The following is a 22,343-nucleotide window of genomic DNA, read 5'->3' as shown; positions in this document are numbered from 1 at the left end:
TGGAGCTCTATGACCATACGGGACCCCCTGGACAACCACGCAGGGCACTGGGCAGGGAGGCACGGGCAGGGAGGCACAGGTAGGGGCTCGAGCCAGGGCCTGAGAATCTACTCGCCCCAGCACAGTTTGCAGAGAGAACTCACCGCACATCTTATCCATGCACTGACCACGATTGCCAGATGCTCGTTCATGCTATTATAGTGAAAAAATAATTTCAAAGCATGGGCTGAAATCGAGGTAACTTTTTGTCATTGCGTGTGCTCTCAGCCAACAGGGGTGTGGCGGTAAGAGGGTGGAGCAAACACCCCTTTGAAAGGGGGAGGCGATAGAATTCTGGCATGGATGAACCTCAAAGGTGACATACCAAGTGAAAGAAGGCAGACACGAAAGGACAAATACAGTCTGATTCCACCGATACGAGGCCCCCAGAGTAGGCAAATTCACAGAGACAGAAAGTAGATCAGAGCTTAGGGGGAAGGGAGTTATTGTTTAATGGTTGTGGTTGGAAGTCAGCGGAGATGCGAAAGTTGAGAGGGAGGGTGGTGATGGTTGCACAACAATGTGAAGGTATTTAACACCACTGAGCTACTAAAAATGGTTAAAATGGCGAATTTTATGTTATGCAGGTCTTACCATAATAGAACGATTACCTCCCTCCCCGAGAAAAACAAGTGAGGCCAGGCTGGGCGGTGGAGTGTGGAGAGGGTGGACACATCGTGGGGCTTTCATCAGGCGGGGTGTCCCGGAGGAGGGGGGCTCACCCCCTCACATGCCCCATCCTGCTCCCTCCAGATGACTGGCTCAGAGGGTGAGCAGACTGCGAAGCTCGTGTCCGGGCCACCCCCATTCCCTGGGGCAATGGAAGAAGCCACAATCGATGACCCATCACCTTCCCCCAGGACCCCACCACATCCAGGAGTCACTATCATGGTGGCCAGCCGGTCCTCCTCCCTGTGGCTCCCTGTGAAAGGCCCCAGGTGGGCTGGATGGAGCATGAGGACCACCAGGGCTGGTCAAACGTCACAGCAGAGAGGTGGCTGACACCTTCGCAAGAGTGGCTGGAGGGAAGCCCTGCTGCGCTGAGACCCCTGTGTGTGGCCCTTCCCAGCTCCAGGGCCAGGATTTCTGCAGCCCCGTCCTGCCTCCTGAGTCCAGCGTTCAAACCCACCAGCCCTTCGAACGTGTCCCGAAATAGGTGCCGAGCCCTCCGGGAAGTTATTTTTAGGATTCATCTGTTCTTTTTTATTTCTCCTTTAGATTCCATCTTCTCCCATCCCCAGATTTGAAAGACCTAAAGATTTTCAAAACCAGCCATCATTCCCCCAGCTCGCAAAACTGTGCCTTCACCCCCACTTTCCCTGCACCCCTCCCCTTTCTCCCTTGCCACCCTCTCCCGCTGGGCCCCCTGCTCCCCGGGCAGCCGAGAAAGCAGGCTCTTTGTCTGACATCATCCTCCACTCCCCGGCCTGCGAAGAGTTACTCACTCAGGCAATCCCTGCCCCACCAGAGGAGCCTGTCCAATTGCCAAGCAACCCGCCGCTGGCCAATCACGGAGCTCGGAGGTGATGTCATGGCGAGAGCCAGCGCTGGTGCTGATGTTGAGAGAAGCCCAGGGTACCACTAATTGAGGGAGTGAGGAAGAGAGCGGGGCTCGCTTCTAACCAGACTGCAGGTAAGTCGAAATGCCATGCAAATGATTCCAGGCTTCCCAGACAAAAGGAAAGCAACAAGACAGCAACCACAGCGGGGGGAAAGTTGGGGAGCCTGGCACCTATTACGTTGCCTTTGGTTTCACTCCATCGATTAAACTTTGTCAAACCCTGGGGAAAATGGCATGAGGCAAAAAGAATGGTGCTTGGCAGAGGGGCGAGGCTGGGCTCCAGGTGTTACTTTAATGCCAGCGCTCAGGAGGGCCAGGATGGGTGGGAATCGCCAGATGTCCACGGTGAGTTATTTCTGCACAAAAATGTTTTGTTGCCCAGGGAGAGAGGTTTTGTGCAAGGATTGGCTTTGCCTGGAGCTGCCTCTAGCCTGGAGACCCCTTTCAAGTGGGCGTTTTACCTTTTCTTCCTCAGGCAGAGCTTTTCCTGTCTCTGCTCCCATTTTTTAGCATCTGCCTTTTCTTTCTCCTCTATCTCTGCATGGTTACTTTTTTCCCTTGGTTCCAAGGAGGCAATGAGATCATCACCTCTTCCTCGCCCCGCCCCACCCTGAGGTCAGCCTGATGCTACCTGGTCGGGGCTGGCTGGCTTGGCAAGCTGAGGACTGCACAGACACGACACTGCCACGCCCTGGCCCTGGCATGTGGCCGGGCCAGGCCCCCTCCTCGCTCAGCCCGCCACCCTCACCAGGAGTTTAGACAGTGTCCTTTTCTCATCCCGGGACCTGGGTCTGGATGTCCAGTGGCCAGCTGTGTCCCCACGTGGTGGTGCTGTCTTTGTTTTATTTTGTCCAGGAAGATACAATCAGGTGTGGCAGAGTCTCATTGTCCTGAACCCGGGCAGGTCTCCAGAATGTGTGTGTGTGTGGGGGGGGTCAGAAAGGTTCAGGCAGCCCTTGGACACCCTGGGCAGAAATACCTCTGTGTGTCTCAAGACCAAAGAGAGTACGAGGTGGGCATGGCCAGAGGTGTCCTGCTGGAGTCCGGAGGGGCAGGTGGGAGTCGAGAGGGAGCGTGGGGGAACCTGCCTCCACTGGAGGCTGAGGCCCCTCCAGGGGGAGGAAACCTCTCCCACAGGCGGGTGCTGGGGGGGATGAGATCATCCGCCAGATGAGGAAATAATCACAGTGCTGAAGCAGTGAGAAGGCAGAGGGGCAAGGTCTGATCAGCAGCTCCCCGGAAGGGAGCCAGAGTCTCCCAGCAACACTGCCCTCTCCTCTGGCTCACCCTGAGCCCCCGCCTTGCTGCTGGGAGCTCTGCTTTCACCCCCTTTGGAAGCCAATGAGCACCTGTCAGCTGGTCCCAGCCCTCCTGGGATCCCCAGCTCCACCCAGGCCACTCCTGGAGCAGCTTTGTGGTGACCAAGGACCTGCTAGATGGGTCTACCATAGAGCATGCTGCCTTGCAGGGAGTGAGCTCCCTGTCACCAAGGGCATTCAAGCAGAAGTTGGATGACCACCCAACAGGGAGGCTTTGGAGGAGATTTTGGCATTATGTTAGAGGTTGGTTTAGGTTAATGTTTTTTAAAATGCAGACTGAGACCTTTTTTTTTAGTAGATTATAAAATCAATTTGTAGATTATAAATGGAATTTGTCTTAATAAAATAAGATAGAGTAGAAAAAAATAAGAACATATACCCTATAATGAGACAAATAATGTTTCCTGTACATTTTTTAGTTATACATCTGCATTTCAGAGAGAGAGAGAGAGAGATGTATGTGTGTGTTCGTATGTATCAGTAATCATACATGCATATATGTATCTGTATCATGACATATACATACTGGATCATGATGTAAAATGTAGTTTTTTTATATACAAGATATAAAATGTAGCAGGTCCCAGTCAAAAACATTTGAGAAACATGGGGCTAAATCAGCAGTCCCCAACCTTTTTGGCACCAGGGACTGGTTTCATGGGGGACAATTTTTCCACAGACCCAGGGTTGGGGGCTGGGTGTCGTGGGTGGGGGAGGGTGGTGCAGAGCTCAGGTGGTGATACATGGCCCATTTCCTAACAGGCCATGAACAGGTACTGGGTCATGGACTGGGGGTTGGGGACCACAGGGCTAAATGGCCTCTGATTACCTCTTCTAACCCTAAGACTACAAGCCTATGGAAAACTGCCACTAGAGTACAAACCTTTTTTTTTTTTTAAATTTAAAGTTTTAAAATTTGCAATCCTAACTATTTTTAAGTGTATGCTTCAGTAGTATTAAGACAGATGCTCATTGTTGTGCATTCAATCTTCAGAAATCTTTTCATCTTGCAAAACTGAAACTCCATTATCTATTAAACACTAACTCCCCATCCTCCCTCCCCCTCGCCCCTACCAACCCCCATTCTACTTTCTATCTTTATAAATCTGACTCCTCTCAGTACCTTATATAAGTGGACTCACATAGTATTTGTCCTTTCCTGACTGGCTTATTTCACTTAGCATGATGTACTCAAGTTTCATCCGTGTTGTGGACCTTGTGTCTCTGTTACCAGGTAACAGATAGGTGCCTAAAACTTGCAATTGAATCCAAGTGTTGTTTTAAATGGCAAACCATGTTTCTTTTGGGAGATACTTTGTTCTAAAGGACCCATTGAAGATAGGGAAGTTGGGGCTAATATTGTTCGTGATGAGCAGATTGTCGAGCAGCAGTGGAGGGGTGGTGGGCGTGCCTTGCATTTTTGCCTGGGCGGATGCTCAGTATGTAGATTTCACTTTGGCTCAGTGAACCAAATTCAAGGGCCAAGTGAGGCTGGCCGCCTTCTCTCCTCTGACTACACCTTTTTAACCATATTGGCCCTCTGGGAGGGAAGTGGGCTGATTGATAGAATTTAGGATAGAGCAACAAAAAATTGACTAACTGAGGGCCAGAGAATAATGTAGTTGAACAGGAAAGAGGAGCATAGGACAAAACAATAAAAATAAAAATGAAAAAAAGGGAAAGATTAACAAAAAAAGAGATAATGTCTATATTAAACCAACCATATAGAAGGAATGGGGAAAAAATCAGATCTTTTGTATTCTTGATTTTAAACAATAGGATATTTAATTATTGAGATCATAACCAAAGAAAGACTTAATTTTTCTAGAGCCCCTAAGATCCTCTCCTGGGCCCTCTTTGACATCTTTATATTATTTCCTACTTACCTGGAGACTCTCATTTGGAGACTCAGAATTCCCAGAGGTTTTGAAGTCATGGATGGGGAGAAATGAGACTTGTGGGGGGGGGGCATAGAAATTTGGAGAATTATATAAAATGTAATTTTTATAATGCCCTTTAGAGAAGCAAACTTTGGTTGAGAAATAAACATGCATCCTGTATAATTTGGTTTGCTTATTAAATTAGCATTTGCTGTATTTAGAGATATGACAGCCTGGGAAAGGTTGCTTTTTCTGTTTTACTTTGAGGAGGAGTAGAGACCAAAAACCTCCCCTGCCATTTAAAAAATATATATTTTTCAGATTTTTTTCCATTTCTAGCCCCTCTAGGAGGACACATGGATGTGTATGCACCTCCTCTCTCTGTGCCCATGTGTGCATGCACATTCGTGACCCCCTAACATATGTAGACTCCCACCTCACCCCCTACACACACGCACACACACACACACACACACACGCGCGCGCGCGCACACACACACACGCACACAGCTGTCCTTCTACCCCACCAAAGCCCAAAGCTCTCTGGTCTTTTCCCTCAATTAGAACTGAGAGGTAGGGCCAGGCGGGTGGCTCACATCTATAATCCTAGCATCTGGGAGGCGGAGGTGGGCAGATCACTCAAGCTCAGGAGTTCAAGACCAGCCTGAGCAAGAGTGAGACCCCGTCTCCACTACACATAGAAAGAAATTAATTGGACAACTAAAAATATATAGAAAAAATTAGCCGGGCATGGTGGCGCATGCCTGTAGTCCCAGCTACTCAGGAGGCTAAGGCAGCAGGATTGCTTGAGCCCAGGAGTTGGAGGTTGCTGTGAGCTAGGCTGACACCACGGCACTCTAGCCCAGGCAACAGAGTGAGACTCTGCATCAAAAGAAGAAGAAGAAGAAGAAAAGAACTGAGAGCTGTGTGTCCACCCCCTTAGGGCCCTGCCAACAGAGGTGGGTGGTGAGAGGCAGGAGAACAGGACAGATCAAAGGTGTAGGAGCCTAGTGCAGGTTGGCCTGATTCATGATGGGGCTCAGGTAACTCAAGAGTTCAGGGGATGAACCACAGGAGAATGTGACTGCAGAGAAGGGAGCTGGAGCCCAGATTTTAGGATGAGAGGCCCAGTGGGGAAGGAGGATGGGCAGAGTGCCAGTGGATCATCTGTATCCAGACATCTGGACCAGGTTGGGAGAAAAGTCCACACTGAGTGTGTGGAAACAGGAGGGTAGGGAGTAGGGCATTTCAGGCAGGTGCTGTCCACTCACAGCACAAACACAAGTTGAGTTTGGATCCTGGGACAGGGTTGTCTGGCATCTGCACCTGCCATCTAGCCAGATACACAAGCATTCAAGAAACATACCATGAACCCTTCCTGGAAAAAAAACACACATTACTCCAAGAAGTACTCTATCTAACAAAAAATTTACCAAATTACAGAAAGCAAGCAAAAAGAGGACATGGTATCAGTAATGATCATGAACAAAGAAAACCCTAGAAATTATAGTCATTGCCTAATTATAATCGATATATTTATATTATCCTGGATGGAGCTGGAGCCCATTCTTTGAAGTGAAGTATCACAAGGATGGAAAAACAAGCACTACATGTACTTAGTCTTAAATTGGCACTAATTGATCAATACTTATGTGCACATGTGGAAGTAACATTCATTGGGTGTCAGGCAGGTGGAGGGGGGAGGAGGAGATGGGTAAATTCACACCTAATGGGTGTGGCATGCACTGTCTGGGTGATGGGCATGCTTGTAGCTCTGACTTGAGTAGTGCAAAGGCAATATATGTAACCAAATGGTTTGTGCCCCCATAATATTTCTGAAATTAAAAAAAAAAACATTTATAAAGGTGAATGCAAATGTCAAATATCTTGAGGTGAGGGAATATGTTTATTAAACTCTTCATTGTGTTTTTAGTACCTTGCATAGTGCACATAGTAGATTCTTACTCAAAATTTGTTGAATGAATAACATAAGAAAGAAATCAATAATGATAATGCAGAACTGAAAAGCCAGATCGTTCTAACAAAACCAGAAGACAAGGGACTCCTTTCAGTGTAGTTGAATGTGGGCCAGAGGCCCAGTTCTATTCCTCCTCTGAACCTTCAGGCAAGCACTGGTCTTCTTGGGCCCTCTGTCTCCTCCTCTGAAAAAGAAGTGGGAAATGGAAACAGTCTCCATGGCTCCTTCCATCCCTGGGCCTGAAGAATGGGCAGAGAGCTTGAGCCCCTGGTAATGTCTACAAGTGTCATTGCTTGTCCTCTGCTGATATACAAATGAGTTAATTTATTACACTTGGTAGGCCATGTGTGTGCATTTGAACAGGGACTTTCTGAGGCCATGCCTGACCCAAAGGAGAGCTCAGTGTTGAGAATTTTAAGCATGGAGCCCACTCATGGGGAGGCAGATTTGGGGCATTTGCCTGCCTTTCAACCACATGTCATTGGCAGTCATGCTTACAAGTAAGGGCAGCCTTGGGGACCAGGACATAGCATGGGGCTTTATCAGAAACAGCATGGGCTTTGATACAAGACGACTTTTGCTCAAAACCCATCTTTATCACTTTCTATTTGTATGACTTTGGGCAAATCAAATCACTTCCCTAAATCGATCATTTGTTGGATGGGTATAATAATATCTATTTCCTAAGATTTGGGGGAATGAAATGGTAAAATGTATATACCCTGATTACAACCATGTAAAAATATTAGACAGGGGGGAAAAACCTAGAAGGAAATGTTAATGAATTTGCAAGACTACAGGGATTTATTAATTTTTTTCTGTCACATATGTTTTAAAATGCATATATGCCTACATATGCACTTGGAAGTATTTGGTAAACTGTAAAGAACTATAAAATATGGAATATTCACATTGCTGTTATTAGGAGTAAGATGACAAGGGCTTGCTGTGTGTGTTGATGCCTCTGTGAGCTTGTGCCCCTGGGACCTCACACGGTGCCTGGGTCACACGCTTCACACCCCCTCCAGCAGCCTAGAATGGAAGTCCACACCCCTGAACTTGACTTCTGACATGCTGATTCTTCTGGATATATTAAACTGGCAAAGTGAATAGCCCCAAAAGTTCCATTGCTTTGGATTATTTGGGGCACTTAATTTTCCAGCTGAATTTTCCTTCTCTGACTTGCCCCTTGACATGTTAGAGCTAAGAGGGGCTCCTGAGACTCAAGGCTTCTGAGTTCTGCCTTTGCAGACAGGTGCTTATTCCCAAGAAGCACAGCTGGAGCTGTGTTCATCCCGAGAGGTGTTAGGTGCTCTTGAACTTGGCCTAAACCAGCTCTTCCTCTTGGCGCCCTTGGAAGCAAACCTAAGGGGTGGCTAGACAATGCCAGTGCCCCAAAGAGCCAGTGACACAGAGTGTTCTGTTTTGTCCAGTTTTCCTCCATATGTCCCCAGGGCCCTTCTTGGTCTCTGCCCTAATTCCCACTCCTCCTCCCTTTATGACACTGTGCACGGTGCTGTTTAAGACCACGATGAAGGCCCACAGTGCACCTGCAGAACTTCCAAAGGCTCCACAGCTCCGGATGCCCATCCATGAACCTGTTTCACTTTTCCACCAGCAAAAACTCCTGTGGCTATTCTAGGACCTAGCAGAGGGCTTGGCACGGAATTAAATATTCAACAAATGTGGAAGAAAGAATGAAAACCACATCCATGAAAAAATAATTTATTCTCCTTTTGATTTTAAACCCAAATAAGACACACACCTGCCAAATCAGAGCTTTCTGATCAGCATGAAAGATGACATGACTCCAGCCAGAAGCAAAGAAACATGACATTTAGGTGGCTTATGCGGCTTACTTCAGGTAAATATAGAACTTCAGCTGGACTTGTAAGAAGATTTTAATAGGGCGCAGACTTAAAGAGCTGTCTTTCCGCACTGCTTGTGGTGAGAGGATCTTAGTCAGAATTCGCTCCTCCCACACCCATGAAGTACTCGTCCTGTCTCTGTGCCAGGGAGCCTATATTTGTCTTCTAAAGCCCTTGCCAGAGACAGCTCTATTCAAACCACTTGGACATGCACTAGCTGCTTACCTCTCAAAAATAGTCCACATGGAATTCGACGCATCCCCAGAGCATTCTCTGGGCATTTCTTACAGCGACAAACAAGATGCTTGCTCACTGTGTTGTATGTGCAGTCAGAGGCACCTGAGGGGGTCAGGCATGTGCCCAGCAGGTGGCCAGGTGGCATCTGAGAGCTTGGTGCACCTCTCTGTTGGCCCCCCGGTCATCGGTTGCATGACAGACAGCCTGAGAGTGCAGGTTACATAACAGCGCCATGCCAAGGCATCCCTTCTGTACACCCATTTTTCATGGAACTCTGCTCTGGTGAACCCAGGTGGGCTGTTCCCTCCCATCCAGGCTGGTGTTTGGGGGCAGAGAAGGGACCAGTATAGAGGGGCGGGGCACTGACTCTAGAAGCCAAAGGCTTGGACTTCAGTCCCACCTCTGCCATCAGCTCGCTGTGTGACCTCAGGATCTCCAGTCCCCAGGGAGGAGGGCATAGGCATTTTGGAAGGGACAATTGCTCATTGTGTGGGATTGTTGTACAAGGCAGAGTGTTTAGATTATGCAGCCCCTGAGAACCACTGGCTTGCAATTGTCCATTCTCTCTTCTCTGACATTCTGATACTCTAGGGGAAATTGGGAGCTCTGATCTCCCCACAAGAGGCATCATTTTCTTCCTGCCTTCCCACCATGAGACACCCCCCCACACACATGATTCCATATCTTTACTGTCAGCCACACCCGTCTCCAGTCGAGACTTGCTTGTCCTGAGTCTGAGCTCCTCACGGCGGCTCTTGGCTTGGTGGGGTCATCACTCACTCCCATTCAATTTTACTCATTATGCTAGTGGTTCAATTCATCAGCAAAACGGTGCAATTTCTTGCTTTCCCATCCACAGACTCTCAGATGCTGGAGCTAGGGGAAGCGTGTGGACCAGTCTGTGACTGGGACGACAGTGCTGGGCGGGGAGCAAACAATCCAGTCTAGGCAGGTCCCCGACACTGTGTCCCTAGAGCTCCCACTCTGCTCCCAGCCTTTCCCTCCTACCTAATCTTGCCCCATGTTGATGAGGCTGGATGAGTCTTTCTGCACTAGCAGTAGAACCTAAAGCCAGCTGGGCTTCAGAAAGAGACACAGGTGACCCAAATCCCAGCTCTGCCCCTGCTGCCTGTGTGACCTGGTGTAATCTACCTAACTGTGGAGCTTCCTTGTTCTCAAAGAACCTCATGGAATAAATTGGGACAATGCCTGTGTTTTCCTGGTACAAAGCAGGTGCTCGGGAATGGTGGCGATGGCTACTGCTATTGTCGTCAGCGTGCCTGTTCTCCTCTCCCCGCAGTGGCTTCCTGCCAGATTCAGAGGCAAAGTGCAAACTCCTTCACTGGTTTGGAGGGCTCTGCGATCTTCCTGTTCCCGTGCAAGCATTCTGTTCCCATGCACCCCGTCCAGTCCACACCCCCAGCACACTGTCAAGTTCAAAGCCATTGCAAGGTTATAGGCATCACGGAACCGCAATTGCACCATCACCAATCGCAGTCTGGGGTGGGGCCCCTCTTACCTTTGCCACCTGAAGCTTGAGTCCTCTTGTCACCTGCTGTGCTGGCACTTTCCACAGCCCAGGGCCCGGGCTGCCTCTTCACCAACAAGTCTGTGGTTGTCAAAGGTGCTGGGGAGTGAGGCCCGGGAGCCCGAGCTGTCCTGAGCTCTAGCTCTAGTTCTGCAATGATCGGCTTCATGAATGTCAGTCATAGAGACCTTCCTTCAAGGGCTTCTTTGATCTTTGCTACCGCCAGGTGCAGTCAGTTTCCTGGTCTTCCCTAGGGAGCACCCAAGGGCTAGGCTTGGCTTCCGCCTTAACAGAGGGCACATGAGGAGCGTCCGCGTGGGCTAGAGGTTTGCCCCAGCACTGGGGTCTGCCCTACGCTGCTCTGATGGCTAACACCTGGGGTAGAATCTCTTACTGACGGCCTGAACTCCTGGCCCCAGGCCCACTCTGGCCTCTGTTGTCTCTTCATCTTCATCCTGCTCACCTGAATTCCTGGCACTCTGTGTGCTCCGACCTTGGGCATGATGCCCCTTACTCCCCTCTCTGGCTGTCCCAAGAGAGGCTTGGTGGGCCCCAATCCATTGCAGGCTACAGTTTGCTGGAAGTCCAAGGTCAAGGTGTCAGTGGCCGTGCTCTGCCAAAGACCCAGGGAGGACCCTTCCTTGCCTCTTCCAGCATCTGGCAGACCCAGGTTTCCTTGGCTTGTGGCCGCATCGCTCCAGTCCCTGCCTCCCTCTGCACACGCACCCACCCCCGAGCCCCCGTTCTCTGGATCTCCTATACGGACACTTGGATTTCAGCCCACTCAGGTAATCAGGGATGATCTCATCTTGAGATCCGAATTACATCTGCAAAATACCCTTTTTCCAAATAGGGTCACATTCACAAGTTGTGGAGGTTAGAACATGAATGTATCTTTTAGGGGACACCGTTCAACCCACTCTGTTGAATGGCCTTGGAAACATCACTTGCCCTCTTCGAGGCTCAATTTCGTCATCTATGAAATGGGGACAGTGAGTCCTACCTTACAAGGTTGCCATGAAAATTAAAGTGAATGCGTTCTCATATAGCAGGCTCTCTAGACACACACATTTCTATCTGTGCAGGCTCCAACCCTGTGGCACGGAGGGTCTCAGTTACAAATCCCTTAACCATGCGCACCTCTGTCCACCTTCTGTTCCCGCCCTGGTCTTCCTTCTCTGGCTTTCTGACCTTCTCTGTGTTGCTAAAACTCCTAGCATGATGTCTTCCATGTGGAAACCCTTACTGCATAGTTTTTAATTAAGCCATGTCCCCAGGCCAGGCTGGCTGTCCCTAAGTCCTCAGTGGTGAGCATCTAGACCCACCACCAGTCACAAGAGCTAACATCCTTAGAGCTGTGTGGCCTTAGCCAAATGTCTTAACTTCTCTGAGCCCCAGGTTCTTCACCTGCAGGCAAAGCTAATGGTGCCTGTCTTGGCAGCCCAGCCCAGCCTCATGTGAAGATCAACTGGGATAATGTGGGTGTCACCCCACTTCTTTCTAGGGTGTCCCTCTCTGCCTCCCTTCTGTCCCCCCAGTTGAAGTCCGGCCACTGCCTCTCCTGGCCAGGGCTTACTCACTGCCAGTGACTTGTCAGCCAGCCTGGTCCTGAGCGGAGACTGTGCAGGACGGGGCCTCATGGCCGGGGATGTCACGCCCGGGCACCAGGCCTGCCTCTCTGCCCAGGGGCTCCCTGGTGCTGCCAGGACCAGCTGGGCAATGAGGAGAGAAGACCCATTGTCCTGGGAGGGGAGGGTGCGGCAGGGGCCCCTGGCTCCAGAGCACAAGAAGGAGGAGAACAAAGCACTTTAAAGCCAGCGAGGCCTCGGGTCAGATCTGCACTCTGACTTTCTAGCCCTGAGCTGGGCACATGAACCCTCTGAGCCTCAGTTTCCCCACCTGTACACGGAAATGACAGTCCTTATTTGCAGGCTGTGTTGAGGACCAGAGGTCGTGACTCGGAAGCAGGCATGTGGCCCTGATGCAAAAGGCAAAGGAAAGAAGACTAACATTTATTATGCACTTCTTGTTGGCCGGATGCTACGCACGTGCTTTTCCTCATTTTATTTGTACAACTGTGTGCAGCAATAAGATAGGGAGAGTGAGGTTTAGACATGTGACATGACCAGGGACAGCTAGTAAGAGAGACGGCATCTGTATTTGACCCCACACTGGTCTAGACCTAAAGCCCAAGCTGAGGTCACTGCTCCCATCGGCTCCCCTGCCCAGCGAGTACCCACTCTGGCCCCCAGAGGGAAACACCTCGTTATGGAAGGAAAGGGGCTGTGACCATGGGCACAGTGACCACTGGGGTGGCCAGATCAAGTGGTCCTGATGACAGACACTCACCGCCACCCACTCCTCAGCCTTCAGTGGGGCCTGTCACCTTCATCCTCTGGCCCTCCCGGATCTGCTCCTGTGACATCTTCTGCCTGCCCCTTCCCCCTCCCTGCTGTCTGGGCCGGCATCAGCCAGCTGGAGACAGGTCCCACAGCCCCGAGCTTTCTCCCTGACCTTGCGTGTGCCACTAACACCAGGGGCCCCTCATGCTGGGCGTGGAGCCCACATCTGTGCCCTGCGGTGACCCTGCATGCTCAATTCTGTCTCTGCATGAGCCACATTAGGATGCCGTGATTCCTAACGCTCCTCTCTTCTTGTAGTCTGGGGTTGTCTTAAATGCGGCCGAAGAGAGCTTGGGTCAGTATCTTGGGGAAGGGGAAGGGAGAGCGTATCTGAAGTGGTATTTTAGCATCCCATTGCCTCTTGCCCCCTCCTGGAGAGGTCTGGGTGTGTCCAGGGACAGGTTTGGGACACACAGTTATTTTCCAAACACCTCCCAGCCAATTCTGGCTGGGGACTTGTCTCTCACCCTAAGCATCACTTTGGGCCGGGCCATTGAACAGCACAGGGAGACAGATGGACTCCCCATTGCTCGCTTTTTTGGGAAACCCGTGTTTACATACTCTGGGGGCTGAGCCCAGGACATTATGAGGCATCATTAATGCGGGGAAACCGAGCTTGGCTGCGGGGGTGGGGTGGGGTTGGGAGGGGCGTCCATGTTGGGGACCCCCCAGTGAACGTTGGTGGGGAGGGGGCCTGGAGGTGGAGCAAACGAGGTCCCCTGGGTCCCTCTGGTGTATGAAGACCTTCCTTATGAGAATAACCTGTCTGTGGTAAAATCCTGAACTCTCTTTTTCTCAGGTTTGTGACAGCATCCTGAGCTGGTGACAGACCCACTCTGTGACTGTCAGTCGAATTCGGCCACCAGATCCCAGAAACATGACCCTCGCCGGTAGGTACACACACCTGCCACGTGTGTGGCGGGGCGCCGTGGCCTAGGCTGTGCCCCCATCCCTGCCCCCTGCGTGTGCACTTACGCAGGGACACAAAGGGCTGCTGAGACACACCACAAAGGCACAAAGAAAGCCGCCCCTGGTGGTGGGTGGGGTCACGGCTGAGGTTTATTTTCCTTTTGGTCATCTGTATGGTGTTTTGCAAAAAGTTTTTACGACACCCACGTAGTGTTTTTGCAGTTAGTTATGTTTTCAGACTTGTGAAAGGAGATGAGGGGCGAGCACACGCTGGGGGCATTGGGGGCTGCAGCCTGAGCCACCAGGGCAGCGGGGGAGGGGCTGGGGGGACACAGCCGGGCCAGGGCAGCGCTGGTCGGGGTGGAGGGTCACACTGCAGCCCTGGTGGGCACCGGCCCCCTGGGAAGGCTCCCGGCCTGACTTCGTGAGGGGCCAGGGCAGAGGGACGGCGGTGAGGGTGCTCCCTCCCGCCCAGCTTCTTGACACTCCGGGCAGCACTGCCAAGGGCTGCGGCAGTTCTCCTGCTCACGTGCCCCGTGTCTCCACAGCCTACAAAGAGAAGATGAAGGAGCTCCCGCTGGTGTCCTTGTTCTGCTCCTGCTTCCTGGCTGACCCCCTGAATAAGTCGTCCTACAAATACGAAGGTCAGTGAAGGCGCAGGGAGGTGACGGGCAGAGGCTCCTGTGTCCCGGCCCTGGGGCATTGCACCCTGGCCCGGTTTCCTGCCCAGAACCAGTGACATCAGGGCCAGGGACCTGAAGGGCTGAGCTGCAGGGGTGCGTCCCGGGCACTGCGGGCAGCCCCTGAAGGGCCGAGTCAGGCGTCCCCAGGGTGTGCCAGATCTTAGCGTCACCTCTGTGCTTGCATTTAACACATGGAGGCTGCAGACATGCGAAGGGGACCCAGGCAGAGATTCTGCCCGTGGACAACATCTAGACTAGACAAGAAGCCGGACTCGGTGTGAACCGTGGTTTCCATGCCGCAGGGCTCCTCGGGGAAGGGCGGAGCACGTTCTGGGGGCGTCCAGAGGCCGCAAGACGAGGCCCTGTGACAGCCGCACCATGTGGAGCCTGCGGCAGGGACAGTCCCGAGACACCGCAGGGCGCCCCGGATGGCCACATCCTCCCAGGGGTGTCCAGGGGTCAGGCCGCCTCCTAATTTCCCGGTGAAAAGGAAGGGATGTGCCCGGCCTGGCATGGAGGGCCGGGAGAGCCCGGCTGACCTGAGACTATTTTCTCCGTCTAGGCTGGTGTGGGAGACAGTGTAGGAGGAAGGATCAAGGCCAGCAGGAAGACAGTGCTGACTGGAGAGAGAGAAGAGCGCAGGGTAGGAGGGAGGCGGGAGAGGCGTCCGCAGCGAGCGTCAGACGGGCAGCGGGGCGAGGGTGGACACGGGGTGGGCGGTGGGGGGTGAAGTGCTCCGCTGTCTGTCACCACCGACCACAAGCTGAGCAAAAGCTCAACAGTCAAGGAGCCTGGTGGCAGAAACAAAAACGAAAGCTGCAGCTGTCCTGAAAGATCTCATGCCCTAGGGCCCCACCCACGGTGGCTGCAGACACCCTGGGGTCCAGCCCCCCACACCTGTGTGCACCTGTGCATGCTTGCTGGGCACCCCCACTACCTCCAGGACCTGACCAGCCCCCTTCCTGCCCTCTGCAGCGGACACGGTGGACCTGAACTGGTGCGTCATTTCCGACATGGAAGTCATCGAGCTGAACAAATGCACCTCGGGCCAGTCCTTTGAAGTCATCCTGAAGCCGCCCTCCTTTGACGGGGTGCCCGAGTTCAACGCCTCCCTGCCCCGGCGGCGAGACCCCTCCCTGGAAGAGATCCAGAAGAAACTAGAAGCAGCTGAGGAGCGAAGGAAGGTAAAGGCTGCCCCTGCTCCTCCCTCCATCTCAGCACGAGGGGGAGATGGCTGGAGAGGACGGGGGGGGGGGTGACCCTGAGCTGGGGGGAGGTCACCGTCAACCTGCAAACACTCAGGCAGCGTCCCCCAAGTGTGGGGCAGAGAATGAGGTGCCATTGAGGGGAACAGAGAAGTAAAAGTCCCTGGGCTCTAGGAGCTGACGGTTTGGATACGGGGACAGGGCAGTGCACTGTGTGCTTCCAAGAGGTGGCCTTATATGCACGGTGGCAAGAGCAAGATGTTGACAAACACCAAGGATTTAGGGAAAGCTCCTGCCCTGGTGTATAGTCTCTGTGCTTTCTGCTGATTCTCACGGCCAAACATGCATGCTGTCTTTTGTGTCAGCTTTTATCTTTCAAGCAGAACATTCTCCTACCCTGAATTCCTCTAGCACATCCTCTCTTCCTCTTAGGGCATATGCCCCGTGCTGGCCTGGGTTTTAGTTATTTATATATGTCTTATCTCTATTAGACTTTCCCCCCAGGTTGCTAGGACAGTGCCTGGCACATAGTAAAAGATCATTTAGTATTTGTGAATGATTGAATGAATGAATATGGCAATGAGAAAAAGGACACTGAGGATATTTAGAAAAAGGCTGAAAAAAATATCAAAGAGTGCGTGCAGAAGGCTCTGCAGGTGGCGGGAGAATCCAGAGACTGTCCTTGCTTCCTGTTAAGGGGTGGGGACCAGGTCCAGGGAGGCGTGTGTTCTGAGTGTGCCGCTTTTCAGCTGTGAGGGTAAAAATACACCCCGGCATCATGCTCACTCTGAAGGGCTCACTCTGAAGGGCCCACTGTGAAGGGCTCACTCTGAAGGGCCCACTCTGAAGGGCTCACTCTGAAGGGCCCACCCTGAAGGGCCCACTCTGAAGGGCCCACCCTGAAGGGCCCACTCTGAAGGGCTCACTCTGAAGGGCCCACCCTGAAGGGCTCACTCTGAAGGGCCCACCCTGAAGGGCCCACTCTGAAGGGCCCACTCTGAAGGGCTCACTCTGAAGGGCCCACTCTGAAGGGCCCACTGTGAAGGGCCCACTCTGAAGGGCTCACCCTGAAGGGCCCACCCTGAAGGGCCCACCCTGAAGGGCCCACCCTGAAGGGCCCACTCTGAAGGGCCCACCCTGAAGGGCCCACCCTGAAGGGCCCACCCTGAAGGGCCCACTCTGAAGGGCCCACTGTGAAGGGCCCACTCTGAAGGGCCCACTCTGAAGGGCCCACTCTGAAGGGCCCACTCTGAAGGGCTCACTCTGAAGGGCCCACTCTGAAGGGCCCACTCTGAAGGGCCCACTGTGAAGGGCCCACTCTGAAGGGCCTCTTTCTGCCTTGTGTGTCCCCAGTACCAGGAAGCAGAGCTCCTGAAACACCTAGCAGAGAAACGGGAACACGAGCGGGAGGTGATCCAAAAAGCCATTGAGGAAAACAACAACTTCATCAAGATGGCTAAGGAAAAACTGGCCCAAAAGATGGAATCCAACAAGGAGAACCGGGAGGCCCACCTTGCTGCCATGTTGGAACGGCTCCAAGAGAAGGTGAGTGTCCCTGGACCAGAGAGGGGCTCCTGGGACGCCTGTCGTCCTTCCGTGGCAAGTGCACGTGGACCTTCATAGCACACATCTGGGAGGAAGCAGGCTTGGGCAGGAATGGGGGTGTTTCTATCAGACAGGACCCTTGGAGCGTTCCAAGGGGGCGATTTGGTATGTCAGAGGCAAGAAACACAACCAAGCTCTGGATTTCCTTGGGAGCTATTCTGCACCGTTGCACAACTGAAAGTTTTCATTGTCTCAGGGAGAGAATATCTCTTATTTTCTAGAGGAAGCCTGTCTAATGCAAGGGTGTAGGGACAGACAGGCAGTTCCACATTCCTGGTTTCACCCCTGAATGGACTGATTGGATTTAATGAAAGATGCTTTCTTGAGCTCTTGGCTCCAAGCCGAGGGTCTGAGGCGCTGAGTTGCCCATTGAGCAGGAAACATGATTCTCTCCAAACCTCTTGACAGAGACCCAGTGAGCCACAGGTCTTCCCAATATGCTGCCTTTTGTCAATAAACCGAGTGGTGTCACCTGAATATGAGAAACACGAGAGGCTGGGTCGGTTCCGTGTCAGCAGAATTAGCAGCCCGTTCTGCTGAGAACACGCTGGCCTCGTTTCCTGGGTCTCAAGACCGCCCCAGTTTCTCCTGCAGCTCCTGGGAGAGCTCCAGCTCTGTGTTTTATTTCCAGGAGCCGCCTGCTGCGCGGTGACTCCCGGGACCTGATCGGTGGCCTCGTCCCATGGTGAGCAGCGTGGTCCCCACTCCTCCTTGCCCATCCACCTAGAGCCTTAGGCCCTGGGCAACCGCCACTAGAAAGATCTGGTTTCTGCACCAAAGATCTGAGTGTTGTGTAGACCCTGGAGCCGGCCAGCGTGTGGTGGCCCCTGCCCCTTGATGCACAGGGACATCGGGACACTCAGCAGGGTGTCACCTGGGAGGGAGCGATCTGGGTCTGTCTTCAGGCTGCCAGTTATTGAAGGGTGACTTGGAGCAAGCTCCAGAAGAAAGAAAATCTGGGGTTGGGATAGGCTGGGATGTAGGTTCTCAGGCCAAACCCAAAACAAATCATTGAGGCTGGACTCATGATACAGTGTTTGAAAGACTGTTTGCAAAACACTTCCATTCCATCATCCCACTAGCCTCACAGCAAGTCCACGAGGTAAGCAGGACGGGTGTCATCCTTATTTTGCAGATGAGGAAACCATGTCAGAGAAGGTCGATGACTTGCCCAGGGTCATATAGCAAACAAGCAGTGGCGCTGGGACTGGCAGCCAGCTCTTTGGCTCCAAGCCAGGTGGCTCAGGGAGACCAGCCACCATTGTCCTGCCAACATTTTGTCATGGAGGGGGACTCTGGAGGCCAAGGAAAGGGAGTCTAGAAATACAGGGCACTGCCCAGTGAGCTCACCTGGGCGTGGAGGTAGATTCACAGGTGGAGAGATTGGAAGGGTCCACCTTCCAGAGCAATAGCTGTGGAGGGGATGTGGACTCCAAGAAGCAAGATGTCAGAACAGACATTGGAGCGGACTGGGGGAGGCGGGAGGTGGGGTGAGAGCTAGGTGTGTGGTTTCTGCCATGCACACCTGTGCACCGGGCCAGAGACACCTCCACGATGCCTCCTGTGCCAGTGTTTGTGTGGGTCCCTGACCATCCATACCGTATTCACTCGGTATAAAATTCAGCAATACAGATACTCAAACCCTACGCCAGACCTGCTAGCCCCACTCTCTAGGGGTAACACTTTCTAGGTCACCATGATACATAGCAAAGTTCTAGAACAGCTGCCCCAGGCATGCCACTCCTCACTCCCAGGCCACGGTGGGTTCTTGGGTCTCTCCAGGGACAGATGTGTAGAGTAAGACATATTCTGGGAAGCTGGGCTGCCTCAGTGGGTATACCCTGGGCTGATTGTGTCATCCAAATGTGATAATGCCAGGCCCTGGTAGGGACAACTTTTATGAGCACCTGCCATGTGCAATGGCCATAGTAGGAGTTGCAAAATACAATTAATCTCTGCCCATTAGGAAATTGCCATCTAATAGAAGACCCAGTTATGTGCACAGTGAGCAGGTGAACACTAAAAATCACAGAATTCAAGAGGGGGAGGAGCTTCCCCCCCACCCCTCTCTTTAAAGATCAGAGAAGCGAGGCCTGATCGGAGGAGTGAGCTGGCCGAGGTCCCACGGCGAGTGGGTCTTGGAAGGCAGGTCCTGTCTTTTGGCTGTATCATGCAGTGAGACAAAAGGTTCTCTTACAGTTGGTGTAGGAAAGCCCACCTTTTGGGACTTGGGCAACATTCCCTCAAATACTGCTGTGAATTTGTGCTTTAAGAGCGCTCATCTTTCACCAGGGGGTTAAGGCGACTCTCGCGGAGGAGACAGACAAGAACTAAAAGCAGCAGGGGCGTGGGGTTTGCAGGGGAAGCTCGCAGCGCAGCGAGGCCTGCCAGTTCTGTCTGCTCCTCTGGCATGGGCTACCTGCAGCGGCTCCTTGTATTCAGTCAAGGCGCGAAATCAGTCCAAACCCCAGAATGGCCAAATGAGGGACGGAGAGGTTGAGGGTCCTCGGGCCACCTCTGAGTGCGTCCCTGGCGGGAGGTTGGATGCACCAGCCCAGGAGCTCCGGGGGCGTGGGGGGCACACCAGCAGGCTCCCCCACCTACCTCCTGCCGTCTCACCTGCCGCCTTCTGCCCCTCTCAGGACGTCTTCGCAGCCTCAGCTCTTCACTTCCTGCGTGGTCATTCTTTGCTTTCGGTTTGGCTCCCATTGTCCCCGGGGTGTGGGGGGAGGGCAGCCTTGTGTGACCTGGCCTTTCCCTCCCTTCCTTCCCAGGACAAGCACGCTGAGGAGGTGCGGAAAAACAAGGAGCTGAAGGAAGAGGCCTCCAGGTAAAGCCCAGAGGCCAAAGAAGTTTCCAGCACAGCGGACAGCGCCCGCAGCGCCGCGTCCCAGGCAGCCCGAGCGCGGCCGCGCTCCCAGCACTGGGGTTGGGGGGAGGGGGGTGGCCAAGGGGCGTTTCCTCTGCTTTTGGTGTTTGTCCGTGTAAAGAATTGACCAGTGAAGCCATCCTATTTGTTTCCGGGGAACAATGACGGGGTGGGAGATGGGAGAGCAGGAGAGAGTTTGGGAAGGGGAGACGGAGACGAGCTCACTGGCGACGTCGCAGCCCTGCCCGGAGCAGACTCGCCGGCCCTCGCCCTTCACAGCCCTGCCTGGGCACTGGGCGTCCAGGCCGTGTGGAGGGAAGACGAAAGCCGGGCAGCAAAGGTCGCAGTGAGGGGCCGAGTCCCCCGGACGGGCGGTGGCTGCAGGGCCGCTAGGAGAAGCCGAGCCTGGAGCGGCCGGCCCGGAGGGGCGGCTCCCGCCCTGCAGCGGGTGGGGCAGGTCTGTGTGTGTGTGTGAGCCATTACCTTTTGATCATCACGACCAATGAAACATTGACTCCATGTCTCAGTTCTTTATTTCCTGAGTCTGTCCTTTGGGTGATTGTTGGAATGTTCTGGAATTTTAGCCTTTACCCACCTGACCAGCAGATGCCCTTTCCTTCCTTAATTTTGCAACCTGAGCAAAATTGTGTTGAATCAAGCTAGCCTTTGGCATAATGGAAAGGTTTTGTTTCTCATTTTCTTTCCTTTTTTTTAACCCCCCTTGTGGGCTGTCCTTTATTGGATTGAATGCACTGAAGTGATGAGAAAAGAAACTCGATCTTCCTTTCTGTGGACTGACATTCTAACTCAGTCCCCAAGACGCCGTGTAAGAAAGTTGTCTTAGGCTGTTCAGGCTGATAAAACAAAGCACCTTAAACCGAGTAATTAGTAAGCACCAGACGTCTATCGCTCATGGTGTGGGAGGCTGGGAAGTCCCAGATCAAGGCGCCCACAGATTCCATCCATATCTGGCGAGGGCTCCGTTCTTTCCGGGTTCTCACATGGCAGAAAGAAAGGGCAAAAGGACTTCCTCAAGCCTCCTTTGTAAGGCACTAATCCCATTCATATCATCTCCAAAAGGCCCCACCTCTTCTTAATACTCTAGTGTTGGGAGGTAGGTTTCAACATAAGAATTTGGAGGGGACCCCGACATTCAGACCATAGCAGAAATCCTCAGCGCTTAGGGGTCTGGGATTCTAGGTGGGTCACAAAATGTGAGTAAGGCTATAAAGTGTTTGTTAGTGAAAGAGAGAAGAGGCATTCGGATCCAGCACCCAGGGTCTGCAGGACACCGAACCACGGCTGGACAGGAAGCCCTGTCCTTCCCTTGCCCTGCAAACAGGCGTGGGGGCAGGGGTGAAGCAGGCCTCAGGGCATCACTCTATCCTGCCCTGCACACTGTGTAGTTTTGTACAGCTTTGCAAATAATCCACTTGCTATTGCTAGTTTTTTCCCCCTCACCAGTTTACTGTAATTTCGCTTTATTTTAAGAGAAGATCACAGGAGGGATCCAAGATGACAAAAAAAGATGGTAACGATGGTGACAATGGCAGCTAACTTAGCACTTGCTAGGTGCCTGACAGTTTTCTAGGCTTTTGCATTCTTATTATCTCACTTAATCCTCACACCAACTGTAAGAGGTGGGTACTCACATCACCTCATTTTGCAGACAAAGAAATGGAGGTCTAAACAGGGTAAGGCACGGGCCCAAGGTCACACAGGTAATAAATGGGAGACCAGCCACCTGGATTTGGTGGTTTGCACGTGGAGTCTGTAGTCTTAGCCGCTCTGCTTCACTGTGCTGTTCTAGACACTTCCAAACTAGGGTGTGAGTACTAGGGCTGTGTCCCCCAAACTGTGAATTGTGACTCATTGGATGCTGAGATCAACTTAGTGGGTCCCACTCCACTTTTCTTTCTTTCTTTTTATAAAATGGACTAGAATAGAAAACAAAGCATCAAAATGCATCAAAATGTAATGGAGGTATTGTTTAATGGAAATTGTGTTTCAGTTTTATATTTTGTGGATGTATGGACTGATCACAGCATAAAACATGTATATATATATATATATATATATATATATATATATTTTTTTTTTTTTTTTTTTTTTACTGGGCGTAGCAGTTGAAACTCTTCGAAAGTCACTGTCTTAGCACGAGCACGGAGACAGAGCCAGGATGTGCAGGCTGCAGCCCCAGATCCTTTAGGGAGCTGCTGTGCTTGAGAAAGTGCGAGCTGCAGCCATCAACAACCAGCTT

At 52.3% G+C, this 22,343-nt stretch overlaps 1 protein-coding gene and 1 long non-coding RNA gene across 6 annotated transcripts; one reads left to right on the top strand and one right to left on the bottom strand.

Annotated features, from left to right (window-relative positions):
- Positions 1-1,565: 1,565 nt before the first annotated feature.
- Positions 1,566-22,097, top strand: STMN4 (stathmin 4). Of its 5 annotated transcripts, none has more exons than XM_012775359.3 (8): positions 1,566-1,672; positions 13,612-13,702; positions 14,270-14,365; positions 14,967-15,047; positions 15,380-15,588; positions 16,963-17,154; positions 17,846-17,899; positions 19,989-22,097. In XM_012775359.3, the coding sequence occupies exons 2-7, from the start codon at positions 13,690-13,692 to the stop codon at positions 17,864-17,866; spliced, it is 612 nt and encodes a 203-aa protein (XP_012630813.1). In that variant the 5' UTR covers positions 1,566-1,672; positions 13,612-13,689; the 3' UTR covers positions 17,867-17,899; positions 19,989-22,097. The 5 variants fall into 5 exon arrangements, with proteins under 5 accessions (XP_012630813.1, XP_012630815.1, XP_012630812.1 ...); XM_075997160.1 differs by lacking the exon at positions 17,846-17,899 and adding an exon at positions 11,065-11,198 and having other exon boundaries at positions 1,599-1,672; positions 19,989-22,095; XM_012775361.3 differs by lacking the exon at positions 14,967-15,047 and having other exon boundaries at positions 19,989-22,096.
- Positions 6,893-12,071, bottom strand: LOC142864087 (uncharacterized). The gene is made up of 3 exons (XR_012914680.1): positions 11,991-12,071; positions 10,402-10,560; positions 6,893-6,961 (listed from the first exon to the last, which is right to left on the bottom strand). It is a non-coding gene; the product is annotated as an uncharacterized LOC142864087 (long non-coding RNA).
- Positions 22,098-22,343: the final 246 nt, after the last annotated feature.

Source organism: Microcebus murinus, chromosome 24 (genome assembly GCF_040939455.1).
Source record: "Microcebus murinus isolate Inina chromosome 24, M.murinus_Inina_mat1.0, whole genome shotgun sequence".
In the NCBI taxonomy this organism is placed as follows: Eukaryota; Metazoa; Chordata; class Mammalia; order Primates; family Cheirogaleidae; genus Microcebus; species Microcebus murinus.
Note: the sequence above shows the minus strand (reverse complement) of the source record. Positions and strands in the feature narration are given on the sequence as shown.

Bases quoted from the DNA above. Each gene is read 5' to 3' on its own strand.
- STMN4 (XM_012775358.3), top strand. The intron at 15,048-15,379 runs GTAGGAGGGAGG...TGCCCTCTGCAG, and splicing joins GAGAGAGAGAAGAGCGCAGG to CGGACACGGTGGACCTGAAC. The intron at 17,155-19,988 runs GTGAGTGTCCCT...CTTCCTTCCCAG, and splicing joins TGGAACGGCTCCAAGAGAAG to GACAAGCACGCTGAGGAGGT.